At 46.4% G+C, this 26,918-nt stretch overlaps 1 protein-coding gene across 1 annotated transcript in view; it reads right to left on the reverse strand.

The window, feature by feature from the left end:
* Grik4 (glutamate ionotropic receptor kainate type subunit 4) overlaps positions 1-26,918 on the reverse strand; it is a 290,512-nt gene that overhangs the window by 64,320 nt on the left and 199,274 nt on the right. The window contains exons 10-11 of the mRNA XM_027412199.2: positions 10,579-10,686; positions 3,592-3,795 (exon numbers count right to left, since the gene is read on the reverse strand). Of these exons, the coding sequence (XP_027268000.2) occupies positions 3,592-3,795; positions 10,579-10,686 (312 nt within the window). The remainder of the gene's footprint in view (positions 1-3,591; positions 3,796-10,578; positions 10,687-26,918) is intronic.

Raw genomic sequence — 26,918 nt, forward strand, 5'->3', positions numbered from 1 at the left:
GTCCCTCTCCCAGCTGTGTACAGTTTGCTGAGAAACAGTTTCATCTGAAGCACCCACTGTGGTACCCAACCACGGGTGGCTGTCCCTTTAACACACTCTGTCATGTTGCTTGTTCCCTTCCTGCCCGACAATCCTTACCCCTTCCTCATGCTTCCGTGGAATTATACTCTGAAATTAGCAGACAAGCTCTGGCCTTAGCTTTAGCCTGTTTTTCAGAGTGGCTGGCACAAGACAATGCAAATACTTCCTGTATGTCCAATGTGTGTGTGTGTGTGTGTGTGTGTGTGTGTAACTTTTCACAAAAAGTTCCTTCCAGTTGAACACTGACACAGTGAAGCAACAGTGGAAAGGACTGAGTAACTCACTATAGGACACACAGCTGGCAAGTGGACGTTGAAATCTTTGTTTACACCCAGATGTCACCAAGATCTGAGCTCTCCCACATCATGAGGACTGAAATTAGACAGCCCAGACTGTGAACGTATTACCTATATCACTTGACTTCTCTGAGCCTGCACTTCCTTATCTGTGTAAGACATAGATTTGATAGCATTTTCTCTAAGGTCTCATCCAATGTGGAAATTCAAAAGCCCTAACAGTGTCATCTGGGGCAATATCTTTGAAGATAGACTTTGGCCTAGATCTCTTATATCCTTGGGGAGCATCTTGGTAGAACCTGGGGAAGGTGAGGTCTGACATGGCCCATTTCTGCCCAGGGTCAGCACCAATGGCATCTAGATCCCTTTTCGCCAGAAGAGATCTTTCTTTCTTACCCAGAAGTTACTACTTATTCTCCAGAGGGTAGTCCAGACATCTCCCCAGGGAAGCTAGCTAGCACCCATCAGGGTCCCACCTCTCCAAAGCAGAGCAGACCAGACCCATTCTCTTTAGATGCTCTCTCTTAATTCCATGTACTCTGCCTCCCTTGAACTTACCATACTACACAATTATATACACATATGGTTAGTCATGACTTTCTGCCTCACTACCTAGTTATAGGAATTATACAGGCAGTGTCCATGCTTATGTTGTTTCCTGATCCTCAGGTGTCTAGAGGAGAGGGCAGTATTACACAAATGGTCATTGAGCTAATGGACTGGTTACATAATATGATGTCCCCAAGTTTTGATGAGATGGACCCAGCACTGTTTTTGTTGGAAGAGAAGCTGGGGTGAATTTTAAGATCCCTGCCTGATAGCCCAAGTTACTCAGTATGTAGATGCATGTCCTTGAGTCCCAGGATCTTCTCCCTCTCTGCCAGCCCATGTCACAGCTCATTAGGGGGCTAATAAGGAGACGGCTGTAAAGTGACTCTTCCATCCCTGAAGTCTTCTTGCCAGACACAAGGCAGCCTGTGGAGGCTAAAGAGCTGTGCTCAAGGTGACCAAGGACATTGAGAGGCAAAGAAAAGGCTTGACATTTCAGACAGCTGTGGGCTAACTGCAAAGTTGAGCCTTCATGGGTAAGACCCAATATGAGTGTTACAGGCTCTGGAACTGTAGAGTAAAGCATCAAATGCCTGTCTGTTACCAGACAGGGTGGATCATACCCATAAGATGCTGGTGTCTTAGTTACTTTTCTATTTCTTTGAAGAGACACCACTTATAGAAGAAAGTGTTTAATAGGGGCTTGTGTTGCAAAGCGTTAGATCCATGACTACAATGGTTGGGCGCATGGCATCAGGCAAGCAGGCATGGCACTGGGTCAGGAGCTGGGAGCTCACAGTTGATTTACAAACATGAGACAGACAGACAGAGAGAGAGAGAGAGAGAGAGAGAGAGAGAGAGAGAGAGAGCTGGGAATGGTGTGGGCTTCCTCAAACTGCATCCCAGTGACACATCTCCAACAAAGCCACATCTTCTAATTCTTTCCAAAGAGTTCTACCAACTGGGAATCAAGTATTCAAATATATGAGCCTATGGGGGGCATTCTTATTCAAACTGCCACATCCTGGGACCTTGCTGAAGCCTCTGTTGACCCACTGGCCTTCCATCCCCAGCCTTAAGCTATGAGCAAGACCTTACTTTTAAACAGGGTCACTCTGAACCTCACAATTCCTTGCTTGAGGTTTACCCTACTGGGACACTGAAGATGCTGTCTATGCTTCCTGGTCTGACCCTCAGCAATCTCCTTCATTAGCTCTTAAATACCTCTTCTGCACTCTCACTTACACAGAACTCTTTGCAGTCATCGGCGGGAACTACTGTCTCAACAATCTAAGTAGTATTTATAGTCTCAAAGACAGGGATTTTAAAAAATGTTATAGCCTACGTTTGGCACAAAGAAAGGATTAAAGTCTTATTATAGTCATACAAAAATTATCTTGGAGATAGTTGTTCTGAGAAATGAGTCATTAGGTGATTTTTGTCATGATGTAAACATCATAGAGTATACAAGATACCTATGATGTCACTAATCAATATAATCTTATAAGACCCCCACCATATGTATTGTGCAAAGTAAGACAGCTATGATATCACCAGGCAATATAACCTTACAGGGCCATCATCACAGATGGAAACACCTCTGGGTAGCACATGAGTACCATTCAATGAAGAAAGGGATCTGGGCTTGAATCCCAGGACTAACTAACACAGTATAACTTTTAACAAAGCCATTAAGCTCACAAAGCTTCAGACTGCTCATATGTGAAGTGGGGTCGGCACATAGTGGAGAGAAATATTCCCAGGAGACCAGAGATGCTGCATGGAGAGCCCCTGGATCATGAGTGCATGCTGGGAGGTCACAGGAGGAAAGCACAGAGAGGAGATGGGGGTTCAAGCTCACATAGGGACCAAGACCTGTGCTACCTGCATTTAGTCCTCTTTGCCTGTCCTGGCTATTAAAATTCAGCTGTAGAAACATGGACAGTAAACTAGCATCAGTTTCATTAATTTTTACAGTTGTTGATAGTATATACAAGTAAAACAAGCCTGCCCCCTCCCCAGAAGAATCTTCCATGCCCTTGCTTTAACCTAACAGAAGACTGGCATTCTATGATGCTCACTGGAATTCTAAACAAGTCACCCATTTGCCCTGAAAACTGACAGCACATGCAGGTGTATCTTGGCTCTTGGTCTGCAAACAGACATTTATGATGGGGAAACAACACAGGAAATAACAAATTAACCACCACTGTGACCCACACCTCTGACACTCCAGCTTTAGCTCCTGGTATTACCACATTTCCTGTATATCTCACCACATCAAGTCAGCTGGTGTAGGTATCCTCTGCTCTCCCAGGGCCTGTTCAAGCTTTGACAAGGGAGTGTCAATGAGCAACCAAACCATCAGAGCAAACAAACAAACAAACAAAAACCACAGAGTTTACCTAAAAATAGAACCCAAAGTCCAAATCCAACTTGCTCCAGTGCTGGGTGAGAAGAACCCTGGAGCAGGAGTCACAGCAGTCATAGTCATCAAAGCATAGCATTAGTGTCTGGCTCCATGCCAGCTCACTAGAGCTTCCTCTAGCTGATAGACAAATCTAAGAATGATGGACCCAGTAAGTGAGGCAGGAAAAACATACCATGCCTCCATCACTCCCCCACCCCACCCCCACACACAAGTACAGACCACTGGACTCCTTACCCGAGCAATCAGCTCCCCAACCATGCCTGTCCAGGTGCCGTTGGCTTCAGGCACGCCGTACACACCATCCCCGACAAGGCGGATCTTGTAGTTGAACCGTAGGATCTCAGCCAACTCCTTGAGCATGTCCACACAGAAGCCCTCGTAGCGGTCATTGCCTTCCATCTCCTGGTGGTTCCCCTTCAGCATTAAGTACGGGTTTTCCTGCAGCAAAACTGGGCAGCTGTCATTCTCATCTTAGCCCTGGTGTTGCAGCCATGTGGGATGGGTAGGGCTGGACACAGGAGGTCAGGGACTTGATGAGAAAGGAGGAGGGATATAGCGTAGGTAACATGCTGCCTTAGAGGTGGTGATTAGCTCTCCTCTTCTCTGCACTCCCCAAAGTGTTCCTTCAAGGACATTCTCATATCAGAAACATACATGAGTCCCACTGCATAGAAGGCCAAGGTGAAGCCCTTTACACCACTGGAAGCCATCATCTGGCCTCCCCTCTCCTCTCTCATTTTGGTTTTTCTCCACAGACCTATTGCTAAGGAATACAAAAATACTTTTTAGATAGCAGGCTACGTAAGAATATAGACATGGTGAATGGGTTTTTTTTTTTAAATGATGCACCCACAGGAGTACTACTTGGCCATAAGGCAGAATAAAATCCTGTCATTTGATAAAAAAAAAAGTTGGAACTTGAGGTTACCATGTTAAGAAATAACTCCAATTCAGAAAGAAATGGATCACATGTTTTGCTGTTGTTGTTTTGTCAGCACTGGAAAGTGATAAACAAAAAGAATGATCTGAAATTTGACCAGGGCATCAAGGAAAAGTTAGCAGAGGGAAGGTGGAAGGGAGGGGGCTTGGTCAAGCACAATGCGTGCATGCTTGCATGTAAAAGAGTATAGCACATTAGTATATATAACCTACATACATCAGCAATTATAATAAAACACTCCCAAGCATCTGAAAGTTAGCGGAAAAAGTCATACTAAAATAAATATTGTTTCAAAAGAAAAACCAGGTGTCCTGCACATGCCTCCAGCAGCACTCAGGAGAAAGAGGCAGGCAAATCTCAGTGAGGCAGAGGTCCACCTGGTTTACATAGTGACATCCCCTTTAAAAGTTTAAAAAGACAATGTCCATAAACAAACAACTGTACCCCAAGACAGAGAGCACTGGGAAGCAGGTAGGCCACTCTGGTGAGATGTCTAGGGAAAGGAGTGCCACAGAGAAGGAAGGGAGATCCACACTGGGTTCTTGGCAGAGAGATGTGGAAACACTGGCAGACAAAAAGGTGGGGATTGGGCCAGTATGGGCTGGGGAAGGGCATGTTCAGACGCCTTTCCATGTGAGAAGGGGTGTGGCCCATTGGGCATCTCCAGTGTAATTGGCACATGGGTTGTGCAGAAAGGGTTAAAAAAAGAAATAGAGATGAATGAGGCTAAATGTGGGTCTGGATGCTTGGATGAGGATATTTTATGACAGATGAGATGTAATGGAGGAGCATCTTGGGTTTTGAAGACACAAAACCGAGTAAAGAATACTAAATGCTGACAAGAAGCATTCAGGGCAGGGATGGGTTTTCTCTCGATACGTCACAGGAGCCTGAGCATGTGTGGCTCAGGCTAGACTGTAGAGATGGAAGAATGTAAAGTCAAAGGTAGGTCCGTTGCAATGCCTGGATGCGTATCAGTTGCAAAAAACAGGGATCCTAAGATCCTTGGTTTCTGGATAGATGACTGATGGTGATGTCACATTGACCGGGGATGGTTGGGCAGGAAAGATGATGATGTCACATTAGACATGATGGCTGGGCAAAAAAGATGATGCCACGCTGGTTATGGATGGCTGGGCAGGAAAGAGGCATACTGGGTTTGATATGGTGGCAGTCTATGTGGTGGGGAAACAAATGGAGATTAAACATGCTGGCAATGGCAAGGCCTCACCATATAGGGCACTGTGGGGAAGAATTGATGCAGGACTGGCTAAGAGTGATGGAGGACCACACCCTCAAGGGGACCTAATCTTACATTGGAAAGTGAAGCCATGTAGCATAACAACACCAGCAACCAGAGGCTAAAAATGAGGAATGCAGGCAGGGGTCTGAAAGTCCAGGGGAAGGAGTCTGAAGAAGGATAACATGGCCATTCCCACCCAGAGATGGAGCAGGGCTGTGAGATGCTGCTGGACCATGGACACAGGAGTTTTCCAGGCAGGCATGGAAGGCATGTAGGACTACACGAATCGGGGCATAAATGCTTAGAGGAGCCTATGGACCAACTGGAGAAGCTGTGAGGTGGAGTACCGGGTTATCCTTACAAAGAGACTCTCTACCTCAAAGTCACACCTCCCCTCCAAGCTGCAGCTCTTCTCCACAAAGAACAGGTTGGAAGGGTCCCCAAGCGTGTATGCCATCTGTAATTCCCTGTGGGATGATAGCAGTGTTAGGCAGTGTGATGATGGCCTCCTTTAAAGATGGGAATGGACAAAGGGCATGTGTGTGATGACAGATAGGTGAGGAGGAATTCCTGCGATTGGAGGAGGCAGATGGAGAGGCAATGGGAGGTTGGAGAGGGCAGAATGTGGGGGTGGGGAGAGGAGATCACCTGTGGGCCCAGATTCCAGGAAGCAGTGGGTGGAGACAAAGTAGGGAAGAGGTCTGGGGCATGGTGCAAACACTGATACAGAGAAGAGGAAAACTGGTGCCAGCCAGTGCCAGCCTGAGTTGTGCCAAAGATGGGGGGGCATGTAGGAGTAAACACTCAACACGAGTGCCACATGTGGGTCTGCAGAACTGCACAGGAGCCAGGTGTGACAGGGAGCAGAGAGTGAAAGGTGCACATAGGAATTAGACGTGTCTGTTCTTCCACGCCACCGCCCTGCCACTGGGGGCAGAAATAGCTAAGCATCGCAGCAGGAGGATGCGCTTTGAGGTTGAGATGCTGTGTCAAGCCAGAGGGAGCTTCTGCACAGAAGGATGGGGGGCTAGGCAGGCCAGAGACCCCGGGATGGGGAGAGCAGTTTTGAGAAGCATGAAGAGGGACTGTCACAACAGGAGCAGGTTGTATGTCTGTCAGGGTGTGAACTCTGGGTTGAAGGTGGTGTGTGGCTCCACTTGTGATCAAGTCCACTGTCATGGCAATGAGACAAGTTAGTCTCCTTGCCTACCACATAGTCTGTCTTCAGCTCAGGGTCCTCTCCATGCCTCACTCATCTCTAGTCCATCTTTCATCTAATGCATCTTAACCTTAGAGTCGCATTTCTTCTGACACCAATGTACTTCTTAGAATCATCCCAATGCTCAGGCCAAGGCACCTGTGAAAAGCACCCAATGCTTCCTCCTCACACTCGATGGATGATGAGGCGTGAGGCTGTGCAGCTCTCAGAAAGGGACAATGAGGCTCTCCCTTCCCCTCATTGTCATCCCCGAGATAACTGCTGATTAAAAGAGTGAGAAGGGCCTCTAGCATTGTGGATAGCACATGGCTGAGGGTTTGTTTCTACTCTAGCACCAGAGTATGTTCTAATTCTTCTAAGAATGTCATGAATTCTCCTTTCCTTATGCTCTACTCTCAAGTTCCCTTGAAATCCACTGTCATGCTCCAAGTAAAAGCTCATCTTGGATGGAAGAGAGGTGTTGGACGGCCAAAGTATCAGCAGGCCTGCAGCTCATTAGCACTTTGGAAAATGAGGGAGGCTGGATGCTGGCTTGTCATCAGCAGGGGTGCTGGGAAGACCTAGGGTGACCATACAGCTATGTGACTAACTCGGGACCCAGCACAGAAAATGGGTTCTGAAGATGGCAACTGTGGCTAATCCCAAGTGTTCCTGGCAGGAGTGAGACACGGTGGGTATGTCCCAAATTTTAAGGGATAAATTGCTCAGGATCACCATTTGCAGGGAGAATTTATGAATGGTCACATAGGGCTAGAATTAGCACGTTTGTTCCTAGTGGGAGTTTTTGGTTTGGATGGGCCACCTCAGCCCCATTTGCCCAAGAAACAAACCAATGTTGACTTTGGTTTCCTTTGAACTAGCCTCACACAGGAGTTTACTGCCAGCATCCAGCTTCTCCAAACCTCCTGTGTTGATATGGACACAAATACACAGATACACACACACACACACACACACACACACACACACACACACAGAGGCACACACATACACATAGGTACATATACATACAGGCATGTGCACACACATGCACAGACACACACACAGAGGCACACACACAAGCACACACATACATAGACACACACACGGGCACAGACACAGACACACACACATATACACAGGAATACATACACACATACACAGGCACACACACATACACAGATGTACACACAAATACACAAGCACACACATACACAGAAACACACATACACAGGAACACAAATACACAGGCACACATTGATAGGCAAACACACACAAACAGACACACAGACACACACACAGACACACACACACACACACACACACAGTCTAGCAGGTTCCCTGTCTCCTGTCCCCACTTTTCTTAGCTATTAACTGATTTCTCAAAATTCCTTCCTTGAATCCTGTTCAAAGGTATTTCCACATTCAGACTCCAATTCTCAAGTTCCTTTGTGTGTCAGGCACCCCAATATTTGAGGTACTCCCATTCATGAAGGGAGTCAAATAACTATGAGAAAATGTGTCTGGTCAGAGGGGCAGGAAGGAAGTGACAGGACAATTTTGAGTGTGCTCGGGAAACAAACACAGCAAGTGGGAAGGGGGCCTGGGAGGACTCCATGGACGATTAAGGACAAAGAGGCACAGGAGGGGGCTGAACTCTGGGCTAGGGCATGGGCGGAGAGACTGATGCGAGGGGACAGACTGAAGAGTAGAAAAGACAGCTGGAAGGAGAGCCCTGCAGCCACACCCTGTATCTCTCCACTAATGTAGCAAAGTCGGGTTGTCCCCAGTTCTCAGCTGGATAGGAGACACCACCTTCCTCTAGTCTTCCTGGCATTCTAAGTGGCTTGGGTGAGCAGAGTAAGAGCTGAGGCAGGAGAGCCCAAAACCTGGGAACCTAGATCTGCAGTTCCCACTGGTTCACTCCAGCTGTTTCCAGGCAACTGTGGGTGGCCCCTCCCCTGTGTCTCACCTCCACTCAGACTCTGCCTCCTTAGGGAGGCCACACCTGACCATCTGGGAACCGACCCTGCCCATTGCTCCCAGACTACCTTCTAAGGCATGCACGATTTGGGTAGAGGTTAAGCAGCCCTAAACCAATGCCACACCTGAGCTACTTCAGAATCTGAAGCATTTTGAGTGCTGACAGTACCCTACCAGGTGTTCCAGGGTCTAGAATTGCTCATTAGAGGTGTTCAACTAGTAATGTCTATGCAAGTATTCCCAAACCTGAGAATCGTTTGAAACTGAAATGTTTTGGGTCAGAAGCACTTCGAATAATGGAGACTCAATCTTTGCTGACGTTTTATTACTGCCTCATAGTCCATACTGAAACAGGAGCTCCAGGGATTTTTTTGGTGTTTGGTTCATTGACATTTCTTGAGTACTGAACATATAGAAGTATAAAGAGGTGCCCAATAAATATTTCTTGGGTGAACAAATGGAAACATTCAGTGGCCCATCTCCAAATGAAGAGAAGAAGGAGTGGCCTAGAGCACAAGATCCTAAGCACTGTGGACACTTGATTCTGGATTATGCTCTCCCTTTCCCAACCAATGCCCATTTTCAGGAAAGCCCATGTTTTCTAGCATTTTCTAAACATTAACAATGCTGCCCTTCATTCTCCTTTCCCATTCTCTGTAACTGCTTCCTGGCTTTAGGAGTCCATTGCAAATGTTGCTTTCTCAGGCTTGTTGCTCGGCCCCTCCCCTTTTCCTCATGTCATGGCTCTAGCTTCCCACTGCTCTCTTGGCTTTTAGTTCACCCTGTTTATAATACATCAGTAATTCCAGCCCAGGCTTCCTGAGCCTTGGGAGTTCCTGAAGGTCATAATGGAGGGCTATAGGCCCTTCTATTTTATAAAGAAAGCCCATGAGAGTTGAGCATGTTTGCAGACCTTGGACATCTATCTAGTGGAGGCTAGACTACTCAGTTAGCCTATATATCGCCTCTGCTCTGGGCTGAAGGGATATCAGTATGACTATGCTAGTTCTCTCTCCTTGGTGAGATGCTGTGTTGGGTGGGGAAATACCCTTTTCATTAGTTAAAATCAGAGTAGGGAAGAGCAAAGTAATCATTGATTAACATTTAGTTAGCTTAACTGATAGATCTTTTGAAACATGAGTTCTTTGGAGATAGGGGTGATGGCAACACCTTGGCCGTAGGTAGTTGACTTGGCCTGTCTGCTCAGTGATAACTTCTTTGACGATACAGACCAATCTGTACTCATCTTTGGTTTTTATGAGTGAGCAGAGTGCCAGGCAGACATCAGGGGGCAGGGTTGGGAGGTAGGCTGATAATTACTGAATAAAAATGAATCAAGTAGAAAGGCAGATGGTCTCTTGACTTAGGGGTTCCTCGAGAACTCTCTTGTCACCATCTGGAAGTGAAGGGAAAGGCTGCAGCAACCCACGGACATTAAGGGGTCTACTGGAGGGTGTGACAGGGGAATGGCTTGATTTTGTATCCAGCAGGTACAGCGGGTACCAAGCAAAGCTGGGAAAGAGTGAGGGTCGTCTCAGGAGACTGGATCCAGCTAGTCCCACCTTCATCAGAAGATCCCATTTCTGGGGTTTCTAAACAGCTTTCCTAGCCGCCCAGATCCCCGGAGAAGCATCCACACACTGTGGATGCTCTCCCTCCGCCCCAGCTGCTCAGCAGCTCATCAGATATCATTTCCATACGAGACAGCAACTGGAGTGCAATTACACTGTCATAAATTGGCCTCTGTGCTGTGATTAGCATTCCCATCTTCTGTTTCCCAGTAAGCCCAAGAGCAAAGAGCCTGGGGAGGAGGCACCCTCGGGAGCTGCAGCTGGAGGCCCGAGAAACCCCGCTTACCAGGATGGTGGTGACAACGAGGGTGGTGTTGAAAAGACTGTCGGAGATGTTGGAGGCGTAGAGGCGGCTGTCCATGCTGAGGCCCTCTGCCACATGCCACTGGCCAATCTGAGGAGACCAAGGGGAGAGGATGGGAAGACTTGGGGAAGGGACAGATTGGGCTGCAGGTTGCTGGACTTGAGAGCTGCATAGGACAGTGCTCTGCTGTGGGTAAATCCCAGGAGGGAAGGGTGGGGAACAGTATGGAGGAGCAATAGGCTAGACCAGAACTGGGGCACATGATACAGGCTTGAGGGTCTTGAGGGAAGGGGGATGACAGAGTGAGAAAAGAATGAATCAAAGACTTGGAAGAGATGAGAAGGGAGAAAAGAGTTAGGATTGTAGCATGGTGAAGAGAAGTTCTGTCAGCAGAAGGGGGAGGGAAAATGGGGAACTGTGTCATTTTCAAGAGGGGCAGATAAACAAGGCTCTTTTGCTTTGGCCTGCCTTCAGTAAACCCAATTATCTAGGTAAGAATAAGAATGGCAGCATGAACAGCTGTACACTTATTCATTGGTGAAGAGAGCATGGTGGCTTATGTCTGCACTTACTTCACTGTAAGTTTGAAGTTAACCTGTGCTACCTGGTGAGTTCAAGGATAACCTTGGCTGTAGTGAGACCCTACCTTAACCAACAAACAAAAATGTCATTGAGAGGACAGATACAAGACGAGAAGGAACTAGTATATACTAGGCCTTTAATGAATGCTTGCCAAGGGCTCTGCATGTAGCTCAGTGGTGGAGTTCTCACCTGGCATGAATGATCCCTGGTTTCAATCCTGGGCATTGGAAAGCCCAAATGAAATCACACTACTAAAGGAGCAGAAATATAAAATGCTTATTGAATAACTAAACACATGGATGAGTGAATAAGTTGGAAGAGGGACGAGTCAAGCCCTAGTCTTCTTAATCCACTACCTCACTGTGAGGCTTGGCATCACCCTTGGCTTTTCCAGCTAGAAATGGTAATAGGAATGTTCCTCTCCCTTTCAGGACTGACAGATCTTGTAGTACCAGTTTGTCATCCAAACCCTACTCTAACCAAGAGCCACCTCAGTGATGTTTCTGAGCCTCCTAAGCTGCTTCCTCTTGTGTCCAATGGGAATAATAACAGAAACTTCTGGTGGTTGCGGTGAGGATGGCACACCATAGTGTTACTTTTCCTTCCATTTCTCTGCTGTGTTTTTAAATCGTCTTTTTTATTTTTATCTTATTGTGATTAAAAAGAGTTTACAGAGAGGGCTGGAGATATGGCTCTATTGCTAAAGCATTTGCTGTACAGGCATGAGGCTCTGAGTCTGGATTCCCAGCATCCACGTTAAAACAGAAAAAGCCAGGCACAGTGGCGTGCACCTTTAATCACAGCCCTGAGAAGGCTGAAGTTAGAGGATCTCAGAGTCTTACTGGCCAGTCAGTCAAGCCAAATTGGAAAGTTCCAGTTTCAGTGAAAGTCCCTGTATCAAAAAATAAGGTGAAGAGAGCCTAGAAGACACCCTGAGTGGACATCTGGCCTCCATGTGTGCACACCACATACATTACATACATATGTGCACAAATAAGATATACACTCAATCAATTTTGGCTGGCTTCAAACTTGCAGCAATCTTCCTGCCTTGACTTTGCAAGTCCTGACATGAGCCATCAAGTTCTCTTAACCAATTTTTGAGTATAAGATATATTACTGTGGACTAATCCATCATTCTGACAATTTTGAGAGGGTCCAATGGAATGCTGTTCATAATAAACCTTATATTACATAATATCTATAAATACTGTGCACATATACAATACACAGTATAATTCTGCTGGCTAGACCCCAGACAAGTCACTTCCATTGCTGAGTAACTGGGTTGGCACCAATGAAAGATAGCTGATGGTTGCCTGCATACCCAAGGATGCACACAGCCACCTCTCCTAGGCACCGTCAGCAACTTCCCTGGAAAACTCTCATGAGCTCTGCAGTTGCCCTGTTGCTATGTCCCCCCGAGCTAGGCTTTCAGGTGCTCCAACATGGAAGACTTAGCTCCCTCTTGACCCTCATCCTTACTCCCATGGAACAAAAGGGCTTGGAGTCGCAATGCAGAGATGCCAGCAACTTGCCTTTATGCTTTGGAGAAAATGGAGCATACAAAGGGCAGGTCAATCAGGACCACCTTAGACCAGCAGCTGGGAGTTCTGCTGTGCCAACAGGACCATGCATGAACCTATGGGTCATGACAGGTGAGCCTTACTGGTGGCAAAGAGTAGATCAGCAAGAGCTCCTCTCTCCACCTCTGGAAGGATGCCAACAAAAGAGAGAAACAGCTTTCTCTTCCTCTGCAATGGCACATCAGGTCCATGTACACTATGTTTTATATACAATGCAGAAGCCGGAAACCTCAACCCTGTGCTTCTAAACCCTAAATGCATCTTCCCACAGAAGCCTGCAGTACTCTGCTTATTGAACATTTTAGGTGCATTTTTACTTCCTGATGTATCTCCCTGCAACAACCTTCTATATTCTCAGACCTCAGCACCTTGCTCCTGGCCATAGTAGCAGAGAAAGCCACTATCTTCCATCAGCACTTTGCTCTTTCTAGTCAAGCATCGACAGAAGACTGATGAGCTCCCCTGTGACTACTGTATCTCCTATTGCCTCTCAAAGGGACCTATAGGTGACATCGTGCCTGGCATCCCCCTTCCCTCCTCTTTCTACAGGGACAAGGGTGAGAGGATGAAACTTATGCTGTGGGATTTCCAAACAAAGGGGGGTGGAAATAATTACAGGACACCTGTTGTGTAATATGTACACTACTCTGTCACTTTGAATTCTCCCATCATACTTTGGAGGCATTGTAGTGTTTCTATTTATTAATGAAGAAACATGCCCAGACAGTTTTAATGGCTTGTCTTCTGGGGTCACAGCTGGTAGCTGTGGCACAGGTTTGAATCTAGAGCCGGATGCTAAATTTTTGATCTTTCCCAACTCTGGTGATGTCTTTTAGAATGAGGACATGACTGTGTTTTTCGTTTGTTTTTAATCTGAGAAAACCAGATCAACCAGGAAGTAGCCTCAAGAGCCCTCAGAAACCCAATATGAACTTTAGGGACATAACTTTCTTCTCTCTGGTCCTGATAATCCATAAATCCAGTAGGAATTTCTCTCCTCCCAGGGCCTGTTTTCCTGCCTTCAAAATGTGTAGAATTGGCTCCCCAATGGTCCACTGTGCCAGAAAGAACTCTACTTGGACCGGAGGAACATAAAACCAAGCAGGCTGGATGCTAGCATTTGGATGTTTGAAACAAGACTGAACTTTCCCAGCATCCTATTGTCCCTCTGGTCCTCACACCAGCAAGGCCACCTGCTCAAAACAGCCCAGCTTCTCAGCCTCTCTCAGGCAACAAACTAGGCTCCTACAATAGCCATGGGCAGAAGAGATTTTTCCATACCCAGATCTGACAACCAAGTCTTCACCTCTGGAGACCTGGCAAATAGACTAATTAGCCCCTGAGCTCCAGTCAAGAAATGAGTCTCCCATCTACTCTCATATTAGCCCCAAGAAATTAATAGACCCATCAGCTCCAACAAAGTGGCTTGGCAGCTATTAGCCGGAACAATCTAATTGCAGAAAGACAGTGGGAAGGGTAGAGATGGTAGAGCCAGGTGCCCTGGGATACAGGCTAATTGTCCCACCTACTGGGTACCATCCATGCCACACATGTGCAGCAGCGGGCAGAAGATGTCACTCATCACAATATTTGAGCCTTCAGCTGCAGCCAGTTCCCCTTGCTCCACCTCACTGACCCTGCCCCCTCCAAGCCTTCTGCGGACACAGCTGCTGTGCCCACATGCACAGGCTTCAGTTCACTTCGGATCACTCCTTTGCCTCTTGTTTGTCCCTCTTGCTCTGCTGTTTTTCCATTTTAAAGGCCCTGGGGACTTCAGTAAAGGGCAGGAGAGAAAGCATGCATCTGGGCAGGGCTGTGACTAGCCCCTATTATCTTCCCCTTCTTCAGGGAAGAAGACCTCCTTCACCTGGGCTGATGTGGTCCAGCCTGTGCACAGCTGAGCATGCAGAACTGATGCTAGATTTCCACCTCTTCTGGCCTTTGAGCATAGCACTATCTGCACCATCCAGGCCATAGCTCCAGTGTTGGAAGACTCTCTTTTAACCTGGTTTCTCTGCTTATGAATGGTATGACCTCATGTAAGTTACTTATCCCTTGGAGTCATTTCCCTATTCGTAAGATGGGGATTAAAATAGCACTTGCTGCCTCAAAGAGATTTTAAGATTAGTTCAAGTACTGTGTTAGTCAGTACTCATTAGAGTATCCTTGTTGGGCACTCTAATGGGTACTCTTCCAGGAGGCAGAGTCTCTTTTGTGTTCTCCAAAGAGTGCCACGCTGAGATGGTAGCTTATTAGACAGATTAGGCCTGTGCCACCAACTTCGGTTTTCAGACAGCAGCACCACCATGAGAGACTAAATCAGGAATTTAAGGGATAGGACCAAGAGTCTGGGCTGTAGCAGTAGTGTAAGCTGTTCTGACACTTGACTGGATTGTTGAAGAACACAAAGACAAACAAGAGACAATCAGGACCCAGAGAACGACTAGGATAGAGAGATTCACAGTGATGAGGGCACATCCGTGCCAGGGAGGAGGTGCTTCAAAACTGACTCTCCTGGAAAAAGAGACCCCAATTCCTAGCCTCTGCCAATTTCTGTGGTGTAAACATTGCCAGCCAATGCCATATTTCATATAGAGCACAGAGCCAGGAAGACATGTGCAATGGGCTCACCACAGCTGGAGCAAGCTGGTTTTGGGCATACAACAGATGCCGACTCTGCCACCAGGAGCCAAGCTGGACACTCAGGTGCACAGTAATCTCAGCTCACCCTATCAGAAAACAAATTCAAGCTCTGACTTTGTGTCAATGTATCCAAGTCACAGAATGGATAAGCGGAAAAATTAGGATGCTAAATAAGACCCAGATAATGCTTTATTATGATCTCAGCTGCGAAAACTAATGTGTGGCCAGGTATGTGATACACTTCTATAATCCCAGTACTCAGATCGCTGAGGCAGAAGGATCACTGAGAGCTCAAAGACTATCCTGGACTACATAATAAGTCCAAGGCCAGCCTGGGCTATATAGTGAGACTGCAATCTCAAATTTAAAATAAATAAAATGTGTAGTCTTCCTAAAGATGATTGACTCCAAGGCTATTGAAAGAAACACTTTCTGATGAAGATGTTTAGTCAAACATGAAAATGTAGGCAAATATAACTAAGATGGCTCGGAATTACCCATGCATATGAAGTATCATTTACTCCTAAATCCCCTAGGAATACAGATCAATATAAATTAATAATTTTCTTGTTCCTTAGGCATGGAATTTTACAGATCTCAGTTACACATTCAGAAGCATTATTTCCTTCCTAAGGGAGCTACAGGTTCTTCTGTTGTCTTAAATGAGTGGGATTTACCTTACAGTGAGGCATTGCCATTGGGAAGCTGGTTTAGACACCATGATATCAATCTACCTCTGCCCCAGGATTGCTGCAGTGTGCCAGCTGCTTGCTGCATTTCTTCACCATTTTTAAAGGGATCTAGTTAACTCCCCAGGTGTAAGTTTCTTTCCTTGTAGTAGGCTGTTGCTTCTTGCTTTGAGCAGGACAACTGATTCTGAGGCCCTGTCCTCCAGGAGCTAGACTGCACTGAACACCTCTGGGGGAACAGCCAGTGAACTGGTAGAAGGAAAGATTAGACAAGGGGCAAACAAGGTTACAAGGGCTTTAGAGGATGGGCTTTGTGGCTTGGATAGGAGCTCTCCACAGTCCTTTGTGAAGTCATGACTGTAGTTGAATGCACATCAGGTACTGGGAAATGGGCTTCTATGTGGCCCTCAGTCATCATGAGCAAGCTGGTCACTACAGGAAGTAGTTGTCCAGGAGCCTGACTACAGGCATCTGTTGGGGCTTCCTGCCCTTGCTCTTGCTCATCATAAGGGCCTTGCTCATTGCCTCACTTCTCAGAACTTACAGAATGTCACTTGGAGTCAAGAGAGCTGACTATGCTGGCACCTAGTGCTGTGACCACAGGCCTGTGAGCCTCCACACTCCTGATGAACCTTTGGAGGAGTGGAAGACATTCTGTTTTGGTCCTTACAAGGCAGCAGCCAGCCATGTCCCCAGAATCAACCTCTAGAGTCACAGCAGCCTCTGCTTAGAAACCCCACAGTTCTTTTCCATTTTGGTTTAAAGACAAAGTCAAGAAGCCATACTGTGGCCTGTCAGACCTACAAGGCACCAGATACCTGCTCCCTATGATTGACTCCAGTCACTTCCCACAGGGCTCTTTGCATGTGCCATGCTTTGTCTAGAATCCCCCCGACTCCAAATCTCATTTAGCTAGTTCAGGGGATGGCAAATTATGAATTGTAGTTTGGCCCACTGTCTTTTTCTGCAAATAAAGTTTTATTGGCACGCAACTTGGCCCATTCACTTATGCATAGTCTGTGAGTGCTTTCGTTCACAAGGGCAGAGTTGCAGCATAATGCCAAGGCACATGCAAAAACTGAGCATTCGCCATCTAGACATCACAGAAAATGTTTGCTCACCCTCATCTACTTTCACCTGTTTCCTTTAGGCCTCTGCTTGAAGACTGCTTCTTCCAGGAAACGTGTCTTCCCCTCCATTATCCTTCTGAACAACTGTCCATGAGACACTACTGACAGCCTGTCTGTCTTACTATGCCATAAGCCTCTACAGGGGCAAAGCTAGCAGCTTGGTTAGACTGCCCTCTTATCCCTAGGGTTTGGCTCAATGCCTCACATCTCATAGATGCTCAATTAAATATAACTGAACAAACGCACCAGAAACTTTATCTTATTTAATCCTCAGCAAATCTACAAGGGGTAGACCATCTTATACTCATTTTAAAGATTTTTAAAGCCCTGAATACCAGCAAGGTTGGGTAATTAAAGTCTCCACGGTCACACTCTGATAAGCACTGCAGTGGAGATTCAAACAGACTTTCTCAATCACCAGGGCACATGCTCCTAACCTCTGTGTTATCTGGTTAGAAAGGGTCAAGACTGTAACCATGGGAACGGGCTCTGCATAGTGCCTGGCCTGTTGGCAGAGCCTGCATTAACTTCACCAAGTCCCCATCCCCACTCCCGTTAGTTGGTTTCCTTCTCGGCTGTCAAATAGGAGCCCTCAGGACCTTTTCTGGAGTGCTAGGGACTTGCAAAACTATCAGTCCTACCACTGGCATTCCTTGCTGCTGCTGGGAGCCCTGAGGACCCTGTGGCTCCCTGCTGCCTGAGATGCTCAGGGGTGTCTTTTGGCCACTTTGTTCTTTCTTAAGTAACTAAAAAGGGATTGGTTTTGAACCCCCCAGGGACTTGCTCACATCATTGCGCACATCCTCAGATGTGCACACAACACCATAACTCTTAACAGTTTATGCACATTTAGACAGCCGCTCTTTGTACTCAGCACCACTGGGACCCTGCTTCTTCTACGGGGGCTGATGAAACTCTAAGCCCTGCTCCGAAGTCAGAGGCTTCAAATGCTTATTGATCTTTGCTTCCCAGGCCCTAGCCCATGTGGTTTCCTTTCATAAGTTTCCCTGCCTCTGTGTAGCAGCCCTCTCATGATTCCCACCTGAGAAATGCATGCTCCCCAGCACTTTAGAAGCAATAAAAATGTGTGAAGTAGGTACAGTCACGTGAGGTTTTGTTGAATAAATTAACAAAACCGAGACTCAGAACTGTCAAGTAACATGCTGAGTATCACACAGCCAATGGAGATTAAAGTGGGATTGGAACTCGGGTCCTAGTTATTGCTCCACGGATTGGCTTGGGATAGGTGTAGTATATTAACCTTGAGACCGGGGCCTTCCCCATGCCTCTCTCATCAATGTTCATTGACTACAGTTCTGAATGGAGTTAACAGGCAGGATCCACATGAGTGATGTGGGCAGAAGTGTGACCTTGGGGAATTGAAGAGGCATCCGAGTGCCCACATTTTCTTTCTTTCTGTCCATGCATCAGCCGTATAGCATCAGTCAGGCTCTGAACTTTGCTCACTCATCTGTGAAATGAAAACAAATGACAGAACCTAGACATATGCTATAGCTTAAGTCTAGAATGATCCCCAAGGGCCTACACCTTGTAGCTGGTGCTGTTGAGAAGTAGTGGAAATGTTAAGTCATGAAGCCAAGTGGGAAGTCCAGCCCCCTCCTCACTCTCTTTTTAGCTCTTTGATCATGAAGCGAATAGATTTGCCTACCCTACATTCTCTGCTATGATGGACCAAAACAGGCCCAGAGCATCAGGATCAATCAACTATGGACTGAATCTTTCAAGACTGTGAGCTCAAATGGCCCTTTTCTCTTTAGAAGTCACTTGACTCTGGTATTAATGATAGTAACTGCAAGCTGGCTGGTGTGATATTTTGCAGTGTTCCTGGTATGCAGCTGATGGTGTTTGCTGATCCATAAGCCATGCAGAGGTAGACAACATATGACAATATCTATAATGACAGATCAGAAGTGATCAGAAGTCAGGGTGTCTGGATCCAGGTTCTACCTCCTTGGTCATTTACTGTGTGGTCTGGAGAAGTTGATTTCGATACCTAAGATAAGCCTAGTCTCCCTGCCTTTCTCCACTTATGGGGATCATGTGAGGGGATCACAGGTGTGACAAAGTCAAGGCCAATCAAATTCAAGTTCTTCACAGTGTAGTTCTTTCCTTTCTAGGGTCACCCAAAATTTTGAACCATAATCATTTTTTAAATTCTAGTTCTGAGTCCTAAGTTTGGAGTGCTCATTCTGAAGGATGCTAATTATAAAATATCCACATCCATGAGTGAATGGAGCTTCTCCACATGGCATGAATAAGTGGCACTGAGGTGTGAGACACTAAGATGGGAGATCCCAGTGATGACCTGAAGTGGATTAGAGTTCCACAGCCTTGGTGGTACTAGTGTGCAACTTGACAGAGACAAGCTTAAGGGGCTGGGGGATGGCTCAGTCCAGCAAACAGGAGGATATGAGTTCTAATCCACAGAATCCATTCAAAAGATGGATCCCAGTGTGGTGCTCAGGTCAGTACCAGGGAATCAGAGACCTACAGACCTTTAGACTTTGCTGGTCAGGCAGCCTTACCAGTGATCCCCAAGTCTCAGTGAGAAACCCTATCCCATACTCCAAGAACAATAGTACCTTAAGAGGTTACCACATGTACATATACATACATGTATTTACACCCCACCCAACACACACACACGCACACACACACACACACACACACACACACACACACACACACACACACAAAATCAGCTCAAACTGTTAGTAATATCAGCCTCCATGATGAACACTGGTACATGGGAGTAATGGTCTTTAGCTTTAAGCCCAATGTCTCTACTCATATAACAGTTTATATGACACAAAATCAGTTTGAGGTCATAAGAGAACTCCAAACTGAGGATTGGGGTGACATGAAGAGCAAAGGAAATTGCTGACATCAAGCTGAAGTCAACCAGAGGCTTTATTTGCTTAGTCTCAGAATATACCCAGATACTCACTGCAGTACTTGAATGCAGAATAATGCAAGAATTCCAGGACAGCAGCAGTGCCTGACAAAAGCAAGAGATCAAAATCCAGTACAGGGAGAGCTAGGAAGATCCACAACAATGCTCTCTGCCAGGATTTACTCATGCCTTCCACTCATTTTGTCTAGTTCAGTGTCCTATTAAATGTTGGCTACAATCCATTTGTGAGTTATGAAATCAATTGAGTGGACCAACACCTGCATTTAAAAAGTGAGATCTTTAGTAGAATGGAGAAGACTGCAATCCACAAGCGGGGTAATGAAAACTGCATAAGTTTGGGTTTGGGTTATGTATTGATGGGTATGCATGTATTCTGAATTCCATCATACAGGCAAATTATGTTCAGAATGTGCAAATGCACGCCATCAGGGATTTGCATAGCTTACCTGTCCACTACTCTATTATCAGCACCTAGTGTAGTCTGTGAACAATAAGTTGCTAGTATTCAGGCACCTGTACTGGCATGCTCTTGGGGTTCTGACAGGATATGCCCTCAACTGCAGCCACTGAGAGCACCACCTGTGCACATTCACTATGTTCCCACCTCCTCCTTCTCCTCTCCTCTCGCTCCTCCCCCCCACTCTCTTCTTTTCTGCCGCTCCTGCCTCCCTTCTCCCCTCCCCCCTTTCCCATTGACTTTTCCCCAATAAAAACCCCTCCACCTAAGCTCTGTCGAATGCTGCTTTTTAAAATTACAGCAAAAGTGATGTTTTAGTAAGTATATTATTGACACCCATGAACTCCTAGTATTGGTTACTCATTGTTACTAAAGGCTAACTATTAGAAAATGTTATTAATCAGCACTTTTGGGCATTCCGTCCATGCCAAATATCTGGACTGGATATTTATTATCTCTTTTAACCTTTCCAATCATCCTTCAGGGAGGTTCTGCTACCATCTCCATCTTAGAGATAAGAAGACTAGGATTTGAGAAGATTCAAACTCAGACAGAATCACCACTATGTTACACTTTCCAGGATATTATAATTCCCCAGGCTGTGGATATATAGATAATCATTTGATAAATATTTGAAGTGTTAGTTTATCCAGCAGTATTTCCCATAAGCATTCCTGCTTGAGAGCCCACATCCTTTTGTCTCCTTGCTTTTCATTCTCATTTACATCTGTAGAAAGAGCATCTGAACAAAGCCCCAGGAAACGGAGGCTGGGCTACTGTTGAGAAGTTAAGCAGGAGGTTTGGCTTCTTAACATGGCTTTGCTGTGAACCCCTTCCTTTGTTTCAGCTCGGATCCCTAGATGCATGCCACCCTCTTAGAAAGGGCTGCCCATCCCTGACTGGACCATGGGATTCTGCACTCATGCCTTGAGAATGTTCATCACACTTGCAATCACACAAATTTTATGCCATCATTTATGTCAAGTCCATTTTCCCCACCAAACATTTCACTTCTTGAGAGACAAGAGCCCTGTCCCCAATGCCTAGTGTGGAATCAGTACTTGCTAAATATGGGACTATGTGGATCAGTTCCCCTTTTGCAGTTTCAGCTCCCAGGTTGTTGCCTGGTTTACTGTGGGTGCTCAGTAACTCTGCTGGGTTGAATTCACCTAGGCAAGTCAGTGCGTTTTTCACCTTCAGTGATCATACCTTGAAAGAATAATGTGGGTTAACATCTTCCAAAGAGTTACAAATAATTACAGCTTGTAGCTTTTCCAAGGGCCTTGAGACCAAACCTGGGGAAGAGACGGGTCTGACAGAGGCCATGGGGGCCACCAGAAGCACAGCTGCTCAGGCACAAAGGTGAAGCAGGTGGCCATTTAATATGAGTGGTGACAGAAAGAACCTTCCCAAGAAGGAATGTGCTGTTCCTGCATGCAGTGTGTTCTCTGACATGAAGCATTTGGGTAACACTCTTCCTCATGAGGTTGTGTTTGCAGTAATCCAAAAAGCCAGTTAGAACATTGTTCTACAAGGTTCTTATTATGCCATCCATCTGCACCAGGAATGTGGGAAATGGGTTTTTTCTCCATATCAGGCAGCCAGGAAGAAGGCAAGACCTGGAGGGGCCTTGGGCATGGTAATGAAGAAAAATGCATGACTATGGAGTGGTGAATGCAGAGAAAGACCCTACAAGAACATTCATATATCCCCACTGGTTCATTCCTGGTCTTCTCTCCTGGCTAAGTCTCTCTACAGCTGATTCTCATTTTTTGTTGTTCCTCTGATCTATATAAAGCTGCCACACACATTAAAGTAGGGACTAGCAAACCTTTACTCCCAGGACAAACACAGGGTTAGGTTCCTGTGAGCTTCTGATGAGAGTGAGTGTTCCTATTAATCTGTCAATATTTAACCTCATTAATTTCTGTGAGTCTCTGCTTACCAATGCCTCATCTAATTCATATTGCTGATTCATTAACATGCCCAGCAACACCATAGGTCAGGTTTTTGTGAAGCTATCGTACATAGATTGTCTCCATAGAGCATGGCACACAGTTTTTCTTGTGCATAGGAACATGGGACAGAATGTTGGCATTGCATTGTGGGAGTTAGTTTAAACAGGAAAATTACTAGGGGGAAAACACACACACACACACACACACACACACACACACACACACAATAGTACTCGATAGTCTGTGAAAAAGACACTTGTTGACAATATTAGCACTGAAACAACAGAGCAGAACATCGGCAAGTTCAAGGTCAGCTATGGATGTGCACACTGAGTGAGTCAAATTTTTGCCTCTCCACACGTCTGTAAAATTGTTGCAAGTATTGATTTGGGGTTTGCAAAAAGATTTCATCAAGCAATCAAACTTGCAAATACGAATCTCACAAATAATGAGAATCAATTAGACTTGTCTGTGCTGGGCTATTTGGCTTTCACCAAGCTGTGCTCAGATTCCCAGTCATGATCTCCATGTGACACAGAATTTGGTCACCATCCTTACTGCTAAAATCCTCCAACCTTGGCTGTTCATGGAGAATGTGGTGACAGATAAATGTGACACCCAGGACTGGAGTGTTGCTCAGGCCACCTGTGGCTCTGATTACAGATGGCACACCAACAATGGTCTCACAGATTTAATGGACTCCTCATCTCTCGGGGCCTCCGTAGTAAAACTTCCCACAGAAGGATCAGAAGGGTGTCTGGATCTCCTATCTATGGGGACAGAAGGACTAAACAAGCTTAAAAGCTTCTTTTGCCTATATCTCAGCTCCCTGTATGTTCTTCCTTCCTTTCTTCCTTTCTTTCTTTTTTCTTTTTTGAGACAGGATCATTAGCCTAGGCTAACCCCAAACTCCCTATCTAACCAAGGATGACTTTGAACTTCTGATCCTCCTACTTCTGCCTCCCACATGCTAGCATTGCAGGCATGTGCCACTATGCCTGTTTATGTGGAACTGAAGAAGAAACACAGGGCTTTCATGTATGTTAGGCAAACACGCTATCAACTGAACCATATCCCCAGACATTTTTTTTTTGTTTTTCTGAGATAAAGCCTTGCCCTGTAGGCCAGACTAGCCTTGAACTTACTTTGTAGCTCGTTGTTCTACAGTCTTATGTACCAAGTGCTACAATTACAAGTCTAGCCCACTGTGCCTGACTTCCCTTTCTAATATAATTGAAAACCTTCTAGGTATCTTTCAAGTGCTTTGGGGATGACCCATTGGCCTTTCTCACACTGATACATGACAAGGACATGGCAGAGTCAGCAAACAGGAACACTTCCTTGCTCTTCTCTCTCTCTGCCTCCCAGAAGACTGGAGACATTTGAGGATGAACTGCTGAGGAATCGGTTGGAGAGCTCAAGCGTGCTCAAGACTTTTCATCTAAGAAAATTATGCCCAAAGAACATGACAGCCAGGCCTTGCCAGCTTCATTTGTTGAGCTCATCATTTAAGAAGTGTCTTGGGAAGGCCGCCGTGCTGATACCTTGACTCTGCGCTCTGAGTTCCAGGTGCCAACTGAACGGATGCTTTCAATAAAGCATCTGGACTGGAGGGAACTGCTCTCTCCCCATCTTGATGCTGCAATCAGGACAGCACTGTGGTTTGAGAGTTTTCAGCTTGGGGCTGGGAATGGCCTGGACCTAGCTGGGTGCAGACTTGTGGGAAGGAAAGAGCTTATACCTGGGCCTTGCTGCACTCTTGGAAGAGGGAGGATTTTTAGTTTGTGAGTGTCTGTTGCTCTTGTTTTATCAGTTCCATGTTCGGCGGGCCTTAAGTATATGGCTTGTCCTCGAAGTAGCCATAACTCAGGTCCTCTTGCCTTTACACCCATCCATAGCCACCACAAAGTAGAGCTGAAGGTCAGAGAGTGGGCCAAAGGCAAATACAGGAAAGTACAAGATTAGAGACAGAAGAAGAGAGAGGTGGGTAGGAATCAGCTGGCTGCCTGCCTAGCATGGGTTGGTGCTCATATGCCCTCTTCTAGGGTTGTATGGCTCCAGCAGGAAGAGACCACATGTTGAGCCTTCCCTTCTCAAGGCTGTATCCTTCTCTCTGCCCTGAACCAGGCAAGAATTTCCAGGAGAATAAAGGGAATATCACATAGACAGAGAGATATATAGTTAGACATTGCCATGTGAGACAACAGAATTAAAAATTGCACAATGTAGTAGAACCCTCAAAGTACAGCTATAAACAACAGTTTATCTTTTCCTCACTAATTTTATGATACCCAAGAAGTGGAAAACATGACTACCCTAATTTTACTGAGGAAAATGGGAAGCAAAGTTAGGAACCCAGAGTAGGGGGGCACAGCCCTGACCATCACATGCCCCATTGGGTAAACACCCTAACCCTCCACAGTCTGCCTTGGTTCTTTCTCCTGGCTGACCTGCCTGTACCCACCCCTCTGGCCCTGGCTTGCTTTCCATTTTAAGGAGCTGGCTGCCGCAGGCTGTTTCATGGCTCTGAATTGGCAGCCCCCCTCTTCTAACTCCCCCTGCATGAGCTGGCTGAAGGGGTGCGGGAAGTGTCGCCAGGAGCTGGCAGACTTCCCCGGGCTGATCTCAGGCAAAAGCGTGATCGGGCACATGACAAGAAATAGATTTCAAATGCAGCACTTTAAAATCCCACTCCTCGACCCCAAACCAGCCCCCTGTTCAAAAATGTAAGTACCTCTTAATTTGTTTGCCGGCTGATGTGTGAATAAGCCTTTGCAGCTGATGAATTTTTCAGCAGAGCCAATAAACGGAGTCCCTATGCTTTGGGGGAAAGAATCAGATATTCAGGGTACCAGAGAGGCTGGAAAAGATAACAAGTGCTTTAGGATTCTGCCCTCAAAGCCAGCTCATCTGCTCCTTGAACTTGTCTCCTTGGGGCTGCAGGGAACATCAGGAGCATCTCTCCTGGGAGAAGGCATTATAGAGCCTTTTCAAAAGTAGAGGGGCTTGTACTACGTGGAGGAACATGGAAAGGGTAAAAGAGACAAATCAGTGGTTCCAGGGACCTTTCAAATCAAAAATGTAAATGCCGTTGCCTTTCTCTTGTAGGAGAAAGAAGGCAAGTAGCTTTAGAAGGCCCTCAGCACTCTACCCGCAGGTCCTGGGGCTCTGATGTCCTTGTTGACTCTGAGTGAGTTCCCTGAGATCTGGAAGGCACACTTGTATGGCCCCTGTACAGCCACCTCTCCCGGCCCCGTGAGTACTGAACCTCATCTACTGCCACAACAGCTATTCTCTGCTAGGCTGGCTGGGCCAGGCTCACAAGACCCCCTGTCCTGGAAAGACAGTGATGAGAAGATGCTGGCAGAGAACACTGGCCAAACAGAGCTGGCAGGGAGAGCCTTCTGAGGTCAGTGTTGGAGACAGAAGTAGGAGTGACCAAATCAGAAATGATGGAGGCACAGGTGAGATTCTGAGGCAGCTTCTATGTCCAAGACCCCCATCATCCATGACTACTGGGGCAGAAGGCAGAGTAGGAAAGGACAGATGGCTCACTGGAAGGACCACACCCACCACTCTACATGCAAATGGGGTCACTAAGGGCTTTCAAGCCCATTGAAACTCTCAGACATCACTGCCTTCTGAAGAGCTGGCCTAAGTGACCCGCAGCTCCAAGAACTGATGCTGTTGCTTCAAACTCCATGCCAATTTCCCCTCTCCTGGCTCCTTAATTAAAAAGAAGGAATGAGTGACTTCTCAGTCACCTTCAAAACATCCCCAAGCCACCTCCCCTCTATGAGGAGCTGCAGCCCGAGTTTCCTCATCAAAGGCAGAGCTGGCTCTGGGGGATGGCAGCCCCTGCAAGCTCCCCAGCTGGTCCACTCTCACAGGTCTGTCCCCCGTGCTGAGGAGCTGGCACACAGGGCTGCTGATTTCCAGCAATCAAACCCACCAGGCTCCAGCGCCCTGAGCCAGGTCTCAGCAAAGACAGCTTCAAAGGATCTGCATATTTATGGTAAACTCCTTGCTCAAATTGAAAATGTATCAGACAGTGACAAGCACAGGATTCTCAGAGCTGCCTCTCCCACTGGCAAGCCTTCTGAGTGACGGCTGTTCACTTGAGGACAGAAAGGACTGGAGCTGTCACAGAGGCTGCTCAGAGTAAGAGGGGCTGGGGACAAACATATAGACCTGGACAGGACCTCTCTATGAAACCAGGACACCCTCCATATTGCTCCTGAGCAGACACATACAGGCAGTGTGAGTGCAGACTCACTGACAGGCAAAGTGTAGTAGGGTTTTCTGTTGATCTACATTTGATTGCTTTTGAAATGGGGGATGG

The sequence above is a fragment of the Cricetulus griseus genome, chromosome 4 (genome assembly GCF_003668045.3).
Source record: "Cricetulus griseus strain 17A/GY chromosome 4, alternate assembly CriGri-PICRH-1.0, whole genome shotgun sequence".
Lineage (NCBI taxonomy): Eukaryota > Metazoa > Chordata > Mammalia > Rodentia > Cricetidae > Cricetulus > Cricetulus griseus.